At 54.8% G+C, this 18,985-nt stretch overlaps 2 protein-coding genes across 24 annotated transcripts in view; one reads left to right on the forward strand and one right to left on the reverse strand.

Moving 5' to 3' along the window:
- The window catches only part of NRXN2 (neurexin 2), a 365,564-nt gene that overhangs the window by 194,743 nt on the left and 151,836 nt on the right, over window positions 1-18,985 (forward strand). For 12 of the 23 annotated variants that reach the window (XM_075073260.1, XM_032798089.2, XM_075073268.1 and 9 more), the window contains 8 exons: window positions 906-1,289; window positions 2,650-2,853; window positions 6,406-6,432; window positions 12,250-12,369; window positions 12,604-12,988; window positions 13,383-13,573; window positions 17,549-17,722; window positions 18,727-18,846. In XM_075073260.1, coding sequence (XP_074929361.1) covers window positions 906-1,289; window positions 2,650-2,853; window positions 6,406-6,432; window positions 12,250-12,369; window positions 12,604-12,988; window positions 13,383-13,573; window positions 17,549-17,722; window positions 18,727-18,846 — 1,605 coding nt within the window. The remainder of the gene's footprint in view (window positions 1-905; window positions 1,290-2,649; window positions 2,854-6,405; window positions 6,433-12,249; window positions 12,370-12,603; window positions 12,989-13,382; window positions 13,574-17,548; window positions 17,723-18,726; window positions 18,847-18,985) is intronic. The other 11 variants (XM_032798039.2, XM_032798094.2, XM_075073269.1 and 8 more) reach the window with 3 other exon arrangements.
- The window catches only part of SLC25A45 (solute carrier family 25 member 45), a 386,904-nt gene that overhangs the window by 175,754 nt on the left and 192,165 nt on the right, over window positions 1-18,985 (reverse strand). The gene's annotated exons all lie outside the window — the stretch shown is intronic.

Consider the following 18,985-nt stretch of genomic DNA (forward strand, 5'->3'; position numbering starts at 1 on the left):
TCAGGGTATGGCTACACTCACACTTTACAGCGTTGCAACTTTTGCGCTCAGGGGTGTGAAAAAACACCCCCCTGAGAGCAGCAAGATACAGTGCTGTAAAGCGTCAGTGTAATCAGGGCGGCAGCGCTGGGAGCGCGGCTCCCAGTGCTGCACGCTACACCCGTACAGGATGTGGCAGCGCTTTGAAATTCCAAGTGTAGCCATACCCTCAGACAGAGAACAGGAGAGGCTGAGAGGACACCAATGCCTGAAGTCCTAGCAGTGGCAGAGAATTGACTAGATGAGAAGCTCAGGTGATCTCAGCAGGTGACCCATGACCCATGCTATAGAGGAGGGTGAACCACCCCCCCTCCAAAGTTCCTGCATATCTGACCTCGGGGAAATTCCTTTCTGACCCCACATATGGTGATCAGTTAGTCTCTGAGCATGTCAGCAAGACCCACCAGCCAGGCAACTAAAACAGAGGATTGTCTGCACCACCTGATAGCATTGGCCCTCCCTAGGCGACTGTCTCCACCTCTGGCTGATGCTTCAGAGAAAGGTTAAAAAAAGCCACACATTACAAGGTGTCGGGGGAAAAAAAACTTTTTTGACCCTTTCAGGCAGCCAGCTGAAGCGAGATTATGTGCTAGTCATTCTTATAGTACATACATAATATACATAATCCCTAACGCCTACTGCCATAAAGGAGTTTAATGACATCTTACAACTACCTTAAATGAAGGGCAGTAACTACACCCAACCCAGAACAACAAGGTTTAACCTTAACCCTGTTAGTACTGTGTGCATGTGTGTGGGGATCTCTCTGTGCGCACCACCTTCCCCTGCCACTGGGCCTTGCTGGTGTGGTGCCTGCTGCCCATGCAGCCCAGTAATGGCCTGTGGTGCCCGGCTCCCCACCACAGGCTCCATCTCAGTGAATAGCCGCAGCATACCGTTCCTGGCCAGTGGGGAGAGTGAGATCCTGGACTTGGACAGTGAGATGTACCTGGGGGGCCTTCCTGAGAATCGTCTGGACTTGATCCTACCCCCTGAGGTGTGGACTGCCTTCCTCAACTATGGCTATGTGGGCTGCGTGCGGGACCTCTTCATTGACGGCAAGAGCCGGGACGTGCGGCGCCTGGCCGAGGTGCAAAGCGTGCCCGGCGTCTCCAGCTTCTGCTCCCGGGAGACCCTCAAGCAGTGCAGCAGTGCACCCTGCCGCAATGGGGGGGTCTGCCGTGAGGGCTGGAACCGCTTCGTCTGTGACTGCCTTGGCACTGGCTACCTGGGCAGAGTGTGCGAGAGAGGTGAGGGAGTCACGGGGGCACTGGATACCTGGGCATGGTGTGGGAGAGGTGAGGGGGCTATGGGGGGTACCAGGTACCTGGCCAGGGTGTGGGAATGGTGAGGAGGCTATGGGGGTACTGGGTACCAGGGCAGGATGTGGGAGAGGTTAGAGGTGCATGAGGGGCACTGGGTACCAGGGCAGGGTGTGGGAGAGGTTAGTGGGGCATGGGGGGCACTGGGTACCAGGGCAGGGAGTGGGAGAGGTTAGAGGGTATGGGGGGCACTGGGTACCTGGGCAGGGTGTGGGGAAAGTGAGGGGGTATGGAAGTGGTGAGGAAGGAATACAGGAGGCTATCCGCCCCAACTGTAGGTGGGATTTCTGTGTTAGGGTCAGTCATGGGAAACATGGTGCCACCGGGTGCCTCTTAGTGAGACAGATGGGCCCTGGCATCAGGACAGAGTTGGTGAAAAGCTGATTCCTCAGCTCGCTGGCAGCTCTGAAAAATCAGGGAAAGAAGTGAGTTTGGATCGAAGGGAATTGGAACTTTCCTGGAATTTTCAACCAATGGAAAAGTCAACAATAGGTCTGTCTGGGGTGAATGCAATGGGCTGTTTAGTGACATCTTTAAAGGGCTGGACTCCTAGAATGGCTGAAGGAGGAGTGTGGGGGGTGCCTCCCTTATAACTTTTAGCCCCAAGGTCAGCGCACTCACCTGGGATGCAGTCCCTGCTCCAATGAATGCACAATTTATACAAAGTGGCACAGGTCCAACAGGCCAGACAGGGAGAGACCCACCCCAGAATGGCCTGTAGCTAGGTATTGGGGCACTCACCTGGAGTGGGAAGACCTGCAGTTAGGTCGCTGCTCCACAGGGGTTCCCCCAACCCAGGTGAGTGCTCTAACCACTGGGCCAAAAGTCATCCCCTCTGCCTCCAGCTGCAGTTTTGTGAATGGTACCAAAGTCCCACTATGAGCCCAGCCCCTACATTTGTTTTCTCTGAGTTTGAGGTTGACCAAAGCTGCGTTTTGGGATTAATAAATTATTTGCCCCAAAATCTTTGCCCATCTCTAATCAGGACTCCTGGGTTCCATGCCTAGCTGTGGGAGGGGAGTGATGTTTAGTGGTTAGAACAGGGAGGCTACGAGTCAGGACTCCTGGGTTCTCTGTGGGGGGCTGGAGGAGGTTGGGATTGGGAGGATGGGCTCTCTGGGTATTGTGGTGTAAGGCAGAATCTAACACATGTTCTCTCTCTCTCTCTCTCTCTCTCTCTCTCTCCCCCTCCCCTATTCCTGTTCTTTTTTTTACCATCTCTCTCCTACCCCCATCTCAACCCCCATTCCCCGTGCACGCCCACCCCTCATTACCCCCTACCCCTCAGAGGCCACGGTGCTGAGTTATGATGGCAGCATGTACATGAAGATCATGCTGCCAGGGGTGATGCACACAGAGGCCGAGGATGTGTCCCTGCGGTTCATGTCCCAGCGTGCCTATGGCTTCATGCTGGCCACCACCTCCAAAGAGTCGGCCGACACCCTGCGCCTCGAGCTTGATGGCGGGCAGATGAAGCTTACCGTCAACCTAGGTAACCGCCCCACTGCCTGGGGTTGCCCCAGTGCTGAGGGGGCTAACCAGCTCCCTGGGGGTCACCTCCTCCCTCTTGGCAGCTGGTTTCAAGTGTCCCCAGGGAAGAGGTGACCCTAGGGTGCACCTGTGCTGAGCGGTCAGCCCCTGCTTTGGAGCCCTTCTGCGCCCATCTGGTCTTTAGAAAGACACCCCATTTTCCAGGAGGATTCACTGGTCTTTTTGGTGCCAGAGGGCGGCTCCCTGTCCAACATGGGACCCGCCTTCTCCACTTGGCCTGGCCAATGGGGTGAGAGGGGCCCCGTCAACTCACTGGCACCCCATTGGCTGACAGGAGTTGGTGGGCCTGAGGGGGAAGAGCCCCCCATCTTTCTAAAGGCCTGGCAGGGTTCGGAGTGATTTCTAGCTCGCTGTTTTTAACCCTTCATCGGCGCAGACTCTGCCAGCCCAGCAAGCAGCAGCCGGGACCAAACCACGCAACCCTTACCCCCACTCTCTCATCCCCCTCAATTCCCCCAAACTCTGCCCATCCACAGCCCCCCAAACACCACCTCCACATCCTTCATCGCAACCCCCCCAAACCTCTGCAGAGCCACAGACCCCCACCCTTTCTCCACAACCCCCCAAATCACATGCCCACATCCTCAGACCCCCACCCTTATCTCCATAACCCCCAAGCCCCACCCCCAAACCTTTGCAGACCCACAGACCCGCACTCAATCTCCACAACTCCCCAAACCCATCCCCAGACCTCCACCCCATCTCCACAACTCTCTTACTCCACCCCAAAATCCTGAAGATTCACAGCCCCCCACCCTAACCAAACCCACAGCTCTCCTGCATCCCACCCACCTCAGCGCAACTGCCTGTGGATACACTGCACTCCTAAACCCCACACCTCCTTCCCCCTGCCACACCTACCCTCATCTTCCCATCCCCCATGGGATTACCCCCCTTTCCCCCATGGGATTACCCCCTTTCCCTTCCTCCTTCGTCCCTCTCTCCGCATGCAGTTACTTCTTTCCACTCATTTCCCACCCCCATGGGCTCCCCAGTTGGCTCTTTGGTCCCGTGCCTGTTTGCTCCCCACTGTTCTGTTGTGGTTGACGACGTGCGTCAGACCCAGCCGTGTGGCTTGTGGGAATGGGGCCCCCTTTCCTTTCTGCCCAGGGAACCCAGAACCTCCTGTCCACTGCAGAGATCAGGGAATGGCAAGAGCTCCCCGCAACCTTCTAGGTAACGGAGGGCAGATCTGGGGTGGCACACTGCACCCCACCACTCCCTTAACCTCTTCCCTTCTGGCTATCTTGGGGTGTGCGTACCTGTATAGTGGGACACTGATGCCCTCCATATGGACCCAAGTAATGCCCCTGTGCTGTACAGCACCTCCAGCTTCACATAATGCCCCTCCCCCAGATTTGTGGGCATTGGTGGCACCCCAGAAGCTGTATATGACCCCCCATCCATGGGGTCATGATTGACACCCCAGAATCTCTGGGCCCCCCCGACCACATCACCTACTCATGAGGTGCAGTCAACATGCTAGAATCTCCACGGTGCTCCCCATGCCCCTTTAATTTGTTCCCCCAGTTCCAGAGGAGCTGTGAAATAGGATCTCCCAGATAATGTGGAGGATGCCATAATGTGCCTGCCACCGCAAGGAACAGTGTCCTGGGGGCCAGAGTGGGGGACTGGGGAACCCCAGAAAGGGAGATAAGAGGCCACCCTGAGCTGCATTTGCTAAGTAACCCCCCAAATTCCAGCCACCCTCCATAGACCACCCCCCAGCACCTTCATTCCCTCCAGCACCCCGTATTCTTCAGTGCTGCCCCCCCTCACAGAATGCATTGGTGCTGCGTCTAATGTTCCCTGATCTCTGCAAGTTCCAGGACTGCCCAAGGAAGATGGAGGTGGTAGCAAGCAGGGGCAACCCAAGCTTGGCCCCCTAATCCATGCTGGGTGCAGGGGGACCCTGGCTGGGGGAGTGAAGGGGAGAGGAGGTGCCCCCCATACATCTGAGCATGAGGTTGCTCAGCAGAGGTTAACCCCCCTTGTTTTCATCTTCCTTGTGGCACTGTTTGGGGTGCCAGAGTGAGGGAGGAAGAAGGGGGGGTCCATCCCCCACATTGCCCACTGCACGGCTGGTGTTTGCAAGGTGGCCATTTGTCAGAGGGGTGGGGATTATCCCAACAAAGTAGGGGGAGGAGAATGAGCCCCATGAGGTGGGGAGAATTGACTGCAAACCCCATTAAAGGTTATAAACCTTTCCTCTCCCCCAAAAAAGAGAAACCTCAGCCTAGACCATGCCTGTCACAGATCTGGCCAATCCACTTTCTAAACTGGTTCCAAATTAATCCACTTTCTAAAGTGGTTTTGGGCTAATCCACTGTCCAAACCAGTTCCTACTAAACTGGTTTAAACATGTCAGCCCAGTCCTTGTAGATGGGCTTCAGACTGAGCTGAGGAATTGGGTCCCAGCCCAGGTCCTGGCTCAGATTCCCAAGCTTAACTGGCCCAACATCCTACCTTGAGCTGGGACTGGAAAGCTGCATCCAAAACCAATATGACAAACCCAGTAAACCAGGCCCTTTCCGTGACCCTGTTTTTGGTCAGCTTTCTCATCCCACTCCTCATTGCCCCCCCCCAACAGTGCCAGTCTGCTTCTCAGTTTCCTTTATAAACCAGCTCAGGCCAATTCCCTTTAACAAACTAATTCAGGCCTACAGTCTCTTCAAATGGGGACGCAGTTATACCAGGATAAAGGTGCCTTAGGACCTGTCTACATGGGAAAATTCCCAGCATAGCTACCGTGGAATGGTTATTAATTGTTAATTATTAACTCCCAGTATGGACACTCTGTTCTGGATTAAAAGTGATTTTATTCTGGGATAATTACTCCGCTTGCCAAGCTCTGCCGGGGAATTTCCCCATGCAGAAAAAATCTCATATCAGAAAACTTATTCCCTGCCCCTACAGGTTATAGCTGTGCACTTTTATATTGGTACAACCATGTCCACATTAGGGAGCACTGTTCTGCTTTAGACTGGGGAAGCTCAAGCAAGACAACTTGTGTGTGTAGCCAAGGCTGGAGACTGGAAGCTTTTTAGGAACAGGGACTGGCTTTTTGTTCGGTGTCTGTCCAGCACCTGGCACAATGGAGCCCTGCTGCATCATTAGAACAACTGCTTATAACTTGAATAGCAGAAGTGCCTGTGAGCTCCCATCTTGGTTGTACCAGGTGCTATATAGACACAGTCCGGTTATCATATGCAACAAGAAATGATGCAGCCCCACCACTGTCCAGGAAAGTAGTTTGGGGCTGTAGGTGGGATACTTTTAAGGGACCAATTCCTACCAAATTTGGGGTCCCCCTCCTAAGTGTGAGAGGTTTCCGTTCCCCTGGGCTCCAAATGGCCACCTTGACCCACGTCTGTCCCCGGATGGTGGGCTGTGAATTGGATGGTTGTTTGCAGAAGTAACTTTGAAGGATGTAAAACTGTTGCGTTCTCTTCTCTCTCCCCTTACCCCCCCATCACCCTGGCCCCCGTCTCAGACTGTGTCAGGATAGGCTGTAACCCCAGTAAGTCACTTCTTTACCTTTGGGGGTTTTATTTCATGTTCTCTCTCTCCTGCTCGTTAAATGAACCAGGTGAATTTTGGGGGTCAATCCTAATGGAAAAGTGACAGGTGCTGTATGACTGTGGCTGATTTGCTATGACGCTGCACAGAAGAGGTGGAGGAGCTGGGATTCCTGGGTTCTATTCCTGGCTCTGGAAGGGCAATGATGTCTAGCAGTTAGCATGTGTGGGCTGGGAGGTTTTCAACTCTGTGAAGGGAGCGGGTATATGGGTTAGTGCAGAAGGGCTGAGTCAGAACTCCTGAGTTCTATCCTGGCTCAGGGAGAGCAGTGAGGGCTCGTGGTTAGAGCAGCAGGCTGGGAGTCAGGGCTCCTAGGTTCTGTCCCCAGTGCTGCCCATTTTAGTGCATCACCTTAAAATGAATCACTTCACTGCTCCTTGTCTCAGTTTCCCCTTTCCTCAGACTAATTGCACCTGCCCTGTATGTGCGAGTCTGAGCTTTATACCCCTACTGCATGTTTGATGCTTACAGAGCCTCATATAGGGTGGGAGGATTGGTTAGGAATTGCTCTGCACCCCATCCCCACCTGGACCTGGAGCACCCCAAGAAGACAAGACCTGCTATTTCCCCCCTCCATGCCTTGGCCCCTCAGGCATTGTTGACACACTACCCTCCTCCCTGCAGCCTGTTTGCACCACTGCCCCTGCAGGCTGGATTCAGAAACACACTATGGGGTGTCATAAGCCCTCCTATTGCAAGCAACTGAGGGGGAGTCTCTAGTTCATGGTTCTTGCCCGGCCCAGTATGGAGCTGCTCAGCAAATCTGGGATAGGGGCAAATTAAACAACCTTCCCTGTGTCCCCACAGGTGAGTGGCAAAGCCCTGGTGGTAAGTGACTGGCACCTTGCTTTGGGATGATAGGTGCAGGGCACCACAGCACCTTGGTCCTTTCTGTGCCCACAACACACACCACATGCACAAGCCTCACCTGGTTACATAGACTCACCCAGCCACACCACGGTCTGCCCCAGACACACACAATCAGCTACACACACAAATACACAAACTTTCACACTTCCCACACATAAACAAAGAGATTCACACAACCACAATTTTACCAAACCACCACACCCCTATGCAGCAGGTCTCGTTCACTTACGTAGATGGCAATGCACACACACTGAGGAGAGTAGGTCTTACTCCTTCCAGCAGGGGGCAGTGTACACACACACACACATACACACACACAGCAGGGGACACTGATATGCAGACTGGCCTGGGAACAGATCCAAATGCATGTATGGATGCCAGCTGGGGGAACACTACCACACAAAGACTGTCGGAGTAGGTACCGATTACACATACATGTGTGCTAGTCAGGGTTTGTGTTACACCATCACATACATGCATGTGCTGGTCAGAGGGGCACACCATTACATGTGTGCCAGCTGTGGTGTGTTTCACGCCTTACATGAATGTTCCAGCCAGGGGAGTATACCATTACATATACATGTGCATTGACTGAGGGGCACACAGTTACACGTGTGTGCGCACTAGTTGGGGGGCACATGGTTACACCTGTGTGTGCGCTGGCTGGGGGCACACAGTTACACACGTGTATGCACTGGCTGGGGGGCACATGGTTACACATATGTATGTGCTGGTTGAGGGCACAGTTACACAAGTTTATACAGTGGTTGGAAGACATGGTTATATGTACTGGCTGGAGGACACACAATTACACATGTGAGTGTGCTGGCTGGGGGCACACGGTTATACGGATGAGTGCACTGGGGGGCACACAGTTACATGGGTGAGTGCGCTGTCTAGGGGGCACACGGTTACATACCTATGTGTGCTGACTGGGGGGCATACAGTTACATATGTGTATGCGCTGGCTGGAGGGCACATGGTTACATGTGTATGCACTGGCTGGGGGGCAGCCATGGTTACACTCATGTGTGCTCAGAGCTGCACTCTGCCAGCAGTGACATGCAGCCCCCAGGTGTGATGCATCTCCTGACAGCGAGGAGCTCCACCTCTTGGACTCAGGTGCGTAGATAGAAAGGGATGGGGCCCCATGGTGGGGATAAGCCCCAGCTCTAGTGCATGTGGGTTCCTAATGTGGTGGGAAGAGAACACCTAATAACAACTCACTCTTGTGTCGGGCAGGTGAAGAATTTACTATCAGCTCATGGAAGGGGAAGCTGAGACATAAGGAGGGGAAGTGACTAGTCCCCAAGATCACAGAGACAGAGCTGGGGAGAGAACCCAGGAGTCGAGGCTCCCAGCCCCAACACAAATTTCCATGTCTCCCATATAGTCCTTGGTCTAGTTTGCTGAGTTGCTACTTCCCAGCGCCCTCCCCCCTCCGGGTCTGGGAAATCCAGCCAGGATTCACCCTGACAAAGAGTTGCAGGTGTTTGGTGGGTAGGTTCCAGCTCCAAGTGAGCCCTAGAATTGGGAGGAGAGCCAGGGGTGGGGGAGGATGATGGAGGTTCCTACACCATGGGGCAGAGACTTAGTGCAGAGAGGTGTGTGGGTGAAGGGAATATGCATGGGTGAGGGTTTGGAGTGGATATAAGGAGGGGGTGTAGGGATGAGGATGATATGTGGAAAGGGAGTGAGGAATGAGGTGAGGTGGCTCTGAGGATGGTGGGGGACACGCATGCGGATTGCAATATGTAGAAAGGGGCTAGGGATTGGAGGGGCAGTGATTAGGGGTGGGATGAAGGAGTATTTCCTCAGTGGGTCTCCCCACCCCTAATCACTGCCTCTCCAATCTCCATCCCCAGATGCGAGGGGATCCCCATCCCCAGGTGTGTTGTAGCCCCCAGGGCAGGGAAGGAGAGGTCTCTGGGGTGGGGAAATACAACTGGGCCCCCCTCCCCCAACTCACGTGAGGAGGGGGCTCTTTTTCTTTGGGAACCTGTGGGAGATCAAGATCCCTTGAACAGCCCCCCTCATTCCCTGCCCTCCCCAGAGTACTGTAATCCAACCAGCAAAAAGGTGCCTCCATTGCTGGAGGAGGAGCGGCAGTGTCTGGGTTTCCCCACCAGGTGGCAGAACTCAACTCTGCAAGCCTGATTTACCCGGGCTAATGGCACTTAGGGCGGAGTCAGCCTGCTAACAATAGCGGATCACTGTGCCCAGCACCTGGGGAGTGTGAGGTGGGCAGGAGGGTGACAATCTAGGCTTAACCACACTTCAGAGTATAAACAATAACAGATTAGCCATACTCCGCTGTAAACCTGGGCTGATTAGCCGCCATGCAATTAACGTAGGTCCGTCTGCAATACAAATACATAATAATTAGCCCATCTCTCTACTGATGTACAGCTGGGGGTATCAACCCCTGTGCAATTAATAACATGCAAAATAATAATTAATAAACCACTTCCTTAGAGAACTTGGATTGTTAGAACCATAGAATTAATGTAGGTCCTACTCCAATACAGATAGCTGCTGATAATTTAGTCCCTCCTCTCCCTATGGATCAAGAGTTGTTACCTGCAATTAATAATATAGGCCAGGGTTGCATAACTGGTAGCCATGATGGGGCTGTATCCAGCCCACCAGCTAGGAGGCTGCTCCCAGGCCCCTGCTGGAGGAAGGGCCAGAGGCTGCCACCCCCAGTTACAGCAGGCTTATTTCTTTCTAATAGGAAAATGTGTCCCTGGGCAGGGGCACAAGCTCATCTGCTTTCCTACAGATTGTGGAGCTGAGCAATGGTGGGCAGACAATGGCATGTGCAAGGTGACACTGGGCTGTCACTGCAGGACCCGCTGCTCTGGCACTTGTTCTCGCAGCAGTAGGGGCCACTTCTTCCTGGACTATGCCAACCTGCCAGAGGAGCTGATGGGGCCTCTGCTACCTTAAGTTGCTCATCCCTGCATTAGGCCCAAAGTAGAAATACCATAATTAATTAGTCCCTGCCCTATGTACCTGGGGATTATTAGCCCCCATGCAATTAATAATATGCAAAATACTAATGAACCATTCTCCCAGAAACCTGGGGTGTTGGTGCCTTGCAATTAATGTTGGTCCTACTGCAATACAAATAATTAGCCCTTTCCTTCCCCATATACCTGGGATTGACACCCCATGCAACTAATAGGCCAATTGATTAATTATCCACTACTACATGCAATTATTATGAATACTAATTTAGGTCCTTCCTATATAGCTGTGTTTATTAGCCCCCATACAATTAATAATAATTAATGAACCATTCCCGCACAGCCCTGGGGTGGTTAGAAAGCATGCAAATAATGTAGGCCCTACTACAATACAGTCCCTCCTGTCCCCACAGCCACCTGGGTATATTAGACTCCAATGCAGGCATTAATAGGCATGGTGATAACTATTAAATAGCCACATCCTCCTGTGCAGTGACCTGGCGTTAACCCTCCCACGCAATGAATTAGTTGCCTAATGGTAATGATTCATTAGCCACTTACGAGCTCTCAGCCCTTCCTCCACCCTGCTCTAAGGACACCTGGATGGGGAGGATGTGATTCAGGAGAGGGGGGTCTCTTAGCAGCTGGCTGTTTATTGGGTCACCCCTACCAGCTGGTAGTGACTGAGAAGATGAGATGCTAATGGGGGAGGAATAGTGGGTTAGGATTGGCTATAGGTATTACCTTTTTCCTAACCTGTGGTTTGAGGGGTCACCAGTTCCCCATTTCTGACCTGGGGGGGTTTCCTTGGAGATGCAGGGATGGATTTCAAGACCATCTGTCATTTCACTTGTTCTCTTGCTGATTCACTTGCTCACCAGCAGGTGGTGATACACACACGCACATTCTCCAGTAGCAATCCTCATTGTTCGTGGTCCCTGTGTGGGAGACGAAGAGACTTGCAAGGTGGAGAGCTGAATAGAGCAGTGTAGGTGTGCTCTGGGCTGTGTGTGCAATCACACCTAGTGGTAGAGTGTAGTGGGGTGTAGGTGTGTTCAGGACTGTGTGGTTACACCCAGCAGGGGGTTGTGGGGTGTGGGTGTGCTTAGGGCTGTGGGTGTGTATGGTTACACCCAGCAGGGGGTTGTAGTGGGGTGTGGGTGTGTTTAGGGCTGTGGGTGTGTATGGTTACACCCAGCAGGGGATTGTAGTGGGGTGTGGGTGTGCTCAGGGCTGTGGGTGTGTATGGTTACATCCAGCAGGGGGTTGTAGTGCGGTGTGGGTGTGCTCAGGGCTGTGGGTGTGTATGGTTACACCCAGCAGGGGGTTGTAGTGGGATGTGGGTGTGCTCAGGGCTGTGCATGCAGTTGGAGGCTGTAAGGTTTGGGCCTGAATATCCTGGGGAGCTGTCTTTTCCCTGCCCTGAGTCAGAGTTTACCCCGAGCAGTTATCACAACCTCTCCAGGATACAGCCACCATCCCAGTGTAGCAACTGCAGAGCAGGAGTGCAGTGCAGTCAGGACTGGGGAGGAATGGAGGGAGTGATGAACTACTCCATCCCTCACCCATCCCCCTGTGCACTCTCTGTTGTCAGGGAGTGTATGGGCTGTAGGGGGTGGGGTGTATAGTGGGGGCTGTATAATCCCGATCTGTTGTCAGCTGTGGCAGTCTGGTGGGGGTGGGGGGTGTCTGTGTGGTTACAGTGTGTATCTGGGAGGGGGAGATGCTACCTAAGTTATGGTATGGGGGAGGAGCTGGGGGAGTGTTGCCAGTTGGGTGAGTATTGGGGGTTTATGTGTTCTGGATTTATCCAGACAGGCAGGGAGGGGCTGGGACATGAGGGCTATCTAGGCCTTGTGCCCATTCCCCCAACCCAATTGGAGCACTAACTCCCTGTGCTGCCCCCCTCCCCAATTCAGGTAAAGGCCCCGAGACCCTCTTCGCTGGCCACAAACTCAACGACAATGAGTGGCACACAGTGCGGGTTGTGCGGCGTGGGAAGAGCCTGCAGCTCTCGGTGGATAACGTCACTGTGGAAGGTACGTGAGGACCCCAGACTGGGATAGCAGGGGGCTGAGGGGCACTGGCAGGGCTGGGGTGGGAGGAGCCCAGGGCTGGGATAGCAGGGGGCTGAGGGGCACTGGCAGGGCTGGGATAGCAGCAGGCTGCCAGTTGGGATGGAGGGGCACCTGCTGGGGTGAGGGCACAGGTCTGGAGTCTGTCCCCATCCCACCCTGGTGTGTAACAGTGCCCTGCCCCCCTCCCGCTCCAAGCAGGGCAGATGGCCGGTGCGCACACCCGCCTGGAGTTCCACAACATCGAGACCGGCATCATGACGGAGCGTCGCTTCATCTCCGTGGTGCCTTCCAACTTCATCGGGCACCTGAGCAGCCTGGTGTTCAATGGGCTGCCCTACATGGACCTGTGCAAGAATGGCGACATCAGCTACTGCGAGCTCAATGCCCGCTTCGGCCTGCGCAGCATCATTGCCGACCCTGTCACCTTCAAGAGCCGTGCCAGCTATCTGGCACTGGCCACATTGCAGGCCTATGCCTCCATGCACCTCTTCTTCCAGTTCAAAACCACCGCCACCGATGGCCTCATCCTCTTCAACAGTGGCAATGGCAACGACTTCATCGTGGTGGAGCTGGTCAAGGGGTGAGATGCAACCCCGGCCCCCTACCTCCCCAGCCTGAGGTCCTCGCTCTGCCTGTTGGGCAACAGGCCCTGCCCCAGGGAGCAGGCCTAGTGCCCAGCCTCTGGGCCTGCTGCATTCTCAGGCACAATGCTCCTCTGCCCTGCCCACTAGGGTCTTCTCTCCGCCCCACTGTCCTGCCTCCTGCGTCTCTCACTGCCCCTCACAGGGAGCCCTGCCCTGCCCTGCCCTCACTGACCCCAGCTCTGTCTCAAGTGCTGCCCGCAGGGTGCTGGGCCTCACACGGGCCTACGTCTCCTGCCCATTGTTCTGCCCTCTGGGAACACGCTCCTCCCGCTGCTCTGGCAACCAGCCCATCTGCCCACCCCCTCACACTCCACTGCCCCCTCCATACAGGTACATCCACTATGTCTTTGACCTGGGCAACGGGCCGTCACTGATGAAGGGGAACTCGGACAAGCCGGTTAATGACAACCAGTGGCACAACGTAATTGTGTCGCGTGACACCAGTAACGTCCACACGCTCAAGATTGACTCCCGCACTGTCACCCAGCACTCCAATGGTGCCCGCAACCTGGACCTCAAGGGTGAGTCGCACCAGCCGGCGCTGGGCCATGAGGGCACCGGGAGCACACTCCCTTCACAGGCAGTGCTGGCCCCAGCGTGGAGTTAAGAGGGACTGGGCTGCAGGATGCGGGGGGTCGGTATGGAGGGGCAGGGCTGCAGGGTGCGAGGGGTCAGTGTGGGGGGCTGGGCTGCAGGATGTAGGTTTCAGTATGGGGGGCTGTGCTGTATGGAGTTGGTATGGGGGGCTGGGCTGCAGGGTCGAGGGGGCTGGTATGGGGGGCTGCGCTGTCTGGAGTTGGTATGGGGGACTGGGCTGCAGGGTGCGGGTGGTCGGTATGGGAGGGCTGTGCTGCAGGGTGCGGGGGGTTTGGAATGGGGGCTGTGCTCTGGAGGTGTTGGTGTGGCAGAACTGTTGCAGGTTGCAGTGAGGGGTCAGTATGGGGGGGGTCTGTGTTTCAAGGAGTAGGGGAGCAGTGTGGGGGGGCTGGGCAGCAGGAACCAGCAGGTGTGTGGTGGTGGGGCGGCGGTGTGGGGTGATCTCCCCATGCAGCCAGCACTGACTGTATCTCAGATTGGATTGTTTTGCTGAAGCTCCCCAGTTGTGTCCATTGAGTTTGGAATTCTGCCTTACTTCCTGTCCTAAACTGATGTGTGGATATGAAAAGCCCCCAGCTACCTGTCAGCACTGGCGGGGGCGTCCCTGACTTAGACTGAGCCGTGCACTGGGGTCGGTATTCCTGTAAGCGAAAGGACTCAGAGGGTCCTGTACATTCCTTCACCCCTGTGTGCATGAATCACTCGATCGGCCGGGAGCAGGCCGGCACTGGGGGGCTGTCATGGGCTCCGGACTGCGCTCCCAGCTTTGTGGAGGAATCCCTTTGCTGCGCCAGACCCCACGGCTCTCATTCTTCCTCCAGGGTGTGCCATGCAGCCTCCCACCTGCTGAGACTGACCCTACGTCTGTCTGCCCGTCTCGGTAGTTCCCAAGTGGGAGCTCCCAGCTTCCTCCAGCAGCCATCGCTTCTCCCCCAGTTGCCCCTCCAGTCCTTTCTTCTCCAGCTGGGGTCTCGGCTCAGCTTCTCTTCTGGGAGTGTGGATCCCTCAGTCACTGGGGCTGGCCTGGTCTCTCTGGCTCCTTGTTCTGGGTTGGTTACAGCTAGTTCCTGGAGGGCTCTGTTCATGCCACCCAGACAGGGAGGTGACACTCGCCCCTGTGTCCCCTAGGGCTTGTCCTCACTAGAAAATCCTTTAAATCGGCTTCAGTAAATCTAACGTCGGTACCAGGCAAATTAGTCGAAACAATAGTTAAGAATAAAATTGTCAGACACATAGGAAAACAAACTGTTGAGCAATAGTCAACATGGTTTCTGTAAAGGGAAATCATGTCTTACTAATCTATTAGAGTTCTTTGAAGGGGTCAACAAACACTGTGGACAAGGGGATCCAGTGGACATAGTGTACTTAGATTCCAGAAAGCTTTGACAAGGTCCCTTACCAAAGGCTCTTATCTAAATTAAGTTGTCATGGGATAAGAGGGAAGGTCCGTTTATGGATTGAGAACTGGTTAAAAGACAGATCAAAGGGTAGGAATAATGGTAAATTCTCAGAATGGAGAGGGGTAACTAGGGTGTTCCCCAAGGGTCAGTCCTAGGAACCAGTTCTATTTGACTTATCATCAATTGATCTGGAGAAAAGGGGTCAGCAGTGAGGTGGCAAAGTTTGCAGATGATACTAACTGCTCAAGATAGTTAAGACAAGCAGACTGTGAAGAACTTCAAAAAGATCTCACAAAACTACTGATTGGGCACCAATGGCAATGATTTAAATGTGATAAAGTAAGTAATGCACATTGGAAAAATAACCCAAACTATACATACAATATATGGGGCTAATTAGCTACATGAGTCAGGAAAAAGATCTTGGAGTCGCGTGGATAGTCTCTGAAAGACTATCAGTGCTGCCAGTCAAAAAGCAAACGTTATGTTAGGAATCATTAAAAAGGGGATAGACATAAACTGAGAATATCTTTTGCCCTTACATTAGATCCATGGTAGCCCAATCTCGAATATTGTGTCGATGTGGTCTCACCTCAGCAAAGATATACTGGCACTGGAAAAGGTTCAGAAAAGGGTAACTAAATGATTAGGGGTTTGAGAGAGGTCCCATATGAGGAAAAGATTAAAGAGGCCAGGACTCTTCAAGCCTGGAAAAGAGGACTAAGGGGGATATTGACAGAGTCTATAAAATCATGGAAGGTATGGAGAAGTGGATAAGGAAAAGTTACTTAACTTATCACCGATAATCAAGAACATGCGTCACCAAATGAAATTAATAGGCAGCAGGTTAAAAACAAATAAAGGAAGTTCTCTTTCACACAGCGCACAAGTCAACCTGTGGAACTCCTTGCCTGAGGTGGTTGTGAGGGCTAGGACTATAACAGCATTTAAAGAGAACTGGATAAATTCATGAGGTCAAATGCATAATGTAGCCAGGATGGTAAGGAATGGTTCCTAGCCTCGTTTGTCAGAGGGTGGAGATGGATGGCAGGAGAGAGATCACTTGATCATTGCCTGTTAGGTTCACTCCCTCTGGGGCACCTGGCATTGGCCACTGTCAGTAGACAGATACTGGGCTAGATGGACCTTTGGTCTGACCCGGTACGACCGTTCTTACGTTCTTAAAAAATTAGGTTGGTTTATGTACATTGCTCGGGGTGTGAAAAATCCACAATCCCTGAGCCTGTAGTTAAGCCAACCTAAGCCCTGGGCTACACTACAAAGTCACCCTCGCTCAGGGTGTGACTAATCCACACCCCTGCATTGCTGTGTCCACAGGAGGGCTACTCCCCCCCACAGAGCTACTGCCTCTCGCAGACGTGGAGTAACTACGCCCACGGGAGACATTGTCTCCTCAGTATAGGAGCATCTTCTCTTAAGTGCTGCCGCCGTGCATCTGCACCAGTGCAGTGTTTTAAGTGTAGACCTGCCCTTAGTCCTTCCCCCACGTGGAGTAACAGTGCACCATATAGGGGAAACCAAGGCACACACAAGCCATGTCTGCACTGCCACTTACGTCTTTGAGGGGTATGAAAATAACCACCCCCTGAGTAGGGCCAGCTCCAGGCACCACCGCAGGAAGCAGGTGCTTGGGGCAACCGATGGAAGGGGCGGCACGTCCAGGTCTTCAGCAGCAATTCGGCGGCGGGTCCCTCAGTCCCTCTCAGAGTGAGGGACCTGCTGAATTGCCACCGAAGAATGAAGCAGCGATGGTAGAGCTGCCGCCGATCGCTGCTTTATCTTTTTTTAGTTTTTTTTTCGCTTCGCTGCTTGGGGTGGCAAAAAAGCTGGAGCCAACTCTGCCCCAGTGCACAGCACCGTGGCGGCGGGAGAAGCTACCACCACTCATTGAGGTGGCTTTAGTATGTCGATGGGAGACACAGAGTGGCTTCCCGAGCGCTCTTACAGCAGTGCAGCTGCATCAGTACAGCCGTGCCACTGTTAGACATGGCCTACGACTCACAAAAATAGTATCCAAAATTCTCGCTTTGTCACAGCCTGCACCCAGTGAACCTCCAGCACTGCCCCCAGCCCCAAAACCACTCAGCAGCACCCCATTGTGGTGCTGGGTCTCATGGGGTGAGGGCAGGCCTAGGCTGATGGAGTGGGGAGAAGGAGAGTTGATTGGGGCACTGGGAGACTCACGGGGTAGGAGCAGCACTGGGCTAATGGGGGACGGCGAAGAAGAGTTGATTGGGGTACTGGGGGCTCATGGGGTGAGAGCAGCACTGGGCTGATGAGGGGGGAGAAGGGGTGTTGATTGGGGAGCGGGGGGCTGAAGGGGTCAGGGAGAAGGGGAATTGATTGGGGCAATGGAGGGGCTTTAGCTCCTCCCTTGGCCAGGTCTGTTCGGGGGAGGGGAAAGTAGTGGGGCAACCCTGTGGTGTGTGGGGGGCTAAAGGACTCTTTGCCCGCTGACGTGTCTCGTGCCCTTCCCAGGAGAGCTGTACATCGGGGGGCTGAGCAAGAACATGTTCAACAACCTGCCCAAGCTGGTGGCCTCGCGGGACGGCTTCCAAGGCTGCCTGGCCTCCGTGGACCTTAACGGCCGCCTGCCCGACCTTATCGCCGACGCCCTGCACCGGATCGGGCAAGTCGAGAGGGGCTGCGACGGTAAGAGACCCCCTGCTGCCCAGAGCCCACCCTCCTCCGGTCCAGCCTCGCCCAGCAGGGGGCACTGTGAGGAGCAGGCAGGAGCACTGACTGGGGTGAGGCGCTCCCTTCTCTGCCCGGCCTCGCCCAGCAGGGGGTGCTGTGAGGAGCAGGCAGGAGCACTGACTGAGGGGGAGCTCCCTCCTCCGCCTGGCCTCACCTGGCAGGGGCCGCTGTGAGGACCAGGCAGGAGCACTGATTGAGGGGGGAGCTCCCTCCTCTGCCTTGCTCAGCAGAGGGGGCGCTGTGGGGACCAGGCAGGAGCACTGACTGAGGGGGGAGCTCCTTCCTCTGCCTGGCCTTGCCCAGCAGGGGGCGCTGTGGGGACCAGGCAGGAGCACGGACTGTGGGGGAGCTCCCTCCTCCAGTCCAGCCTCACCCAACAGGGGGCGCGGTAGGCTCAGACAATCCAGGTCTCCCTGTTTCTAGTGCCTCCGTGACCTCTCCTGCTGGTAATGGGGATTGCGCCTTGGGAGCCAGCCTGCTTCCAGCCCAGCCCAGCCCATTCCCCCTGTGGGGGACGTTTGCCGCGTGATGGGGGCTGTGGGGAGGACCAGAGAGATGCAGACACCTTCATTAGCTGCCAGCCCCCTGCCATGAGCGTTGGGTCTCATCAGATGCTGCCTCGCGTCAGCCGTGGGGTATGGGTGGAGGCTGCCAGGGATTCCCCCCATCTCCCCTTCCAGCTCCTCACCTGCCATTCTTGCCTCCTTCCCCCACCACAGTGGAACACTCCCAGGCACCTGGATGCTACCCAGCTCTGGGAGGGGAATGGAGTCTGCAGATTAGAATGTGGGGGGTACGAGGGGGTCTATCCCCAGCTCTGCCCCTCACTCATTGCAGGTCCCCTCCTCTCTCTCACCTGCTTTTTTCCACTCTGCTCAGGGGGTTTATGACCCCAAGCCCTGTCCTGAAGGGCTGGGGGAGCCAGGCCAATAACCCCTGTCCCTGCCCCTTGCCCCTAGGGCCCAGCACCACGTGCACTGAGGACTCTTGTGCCAACCAGGGCGTCTGCCTGCAGCAGTGGGACGGCTACACGTGTGACTGCACCATGACCTCGTACGGTGGCCCCGTGTGCAATGACCGTGAGTGCTGGGGTCCAGCATGCCTGGCTGGGGAATGGGGGAGGATCCCGCAGGGGGAGCTGCATGCTGGGATTGGGGATAGAAGGAGGGGGAAGGATCATGCTGTGGGAGCTGCAAGCTGGGGGATTGCAGGAAGAAG

The sequence above is a fragment of the Chelonoidis abingdonii genome, chromosome 17, assembly GCF_003597395.2.
Source record: "Chelonoidis abingdonii isolate Lonesome George chromosome 17, CheloAbing_2.0, whole genome shotgun sequence".
Classification (NCBI taxonomy): Eukaryota; Metazoa; Chordata; order Testudines; family Testudinidae; genus Chelonoidis; species Chelonoidis abingdonii.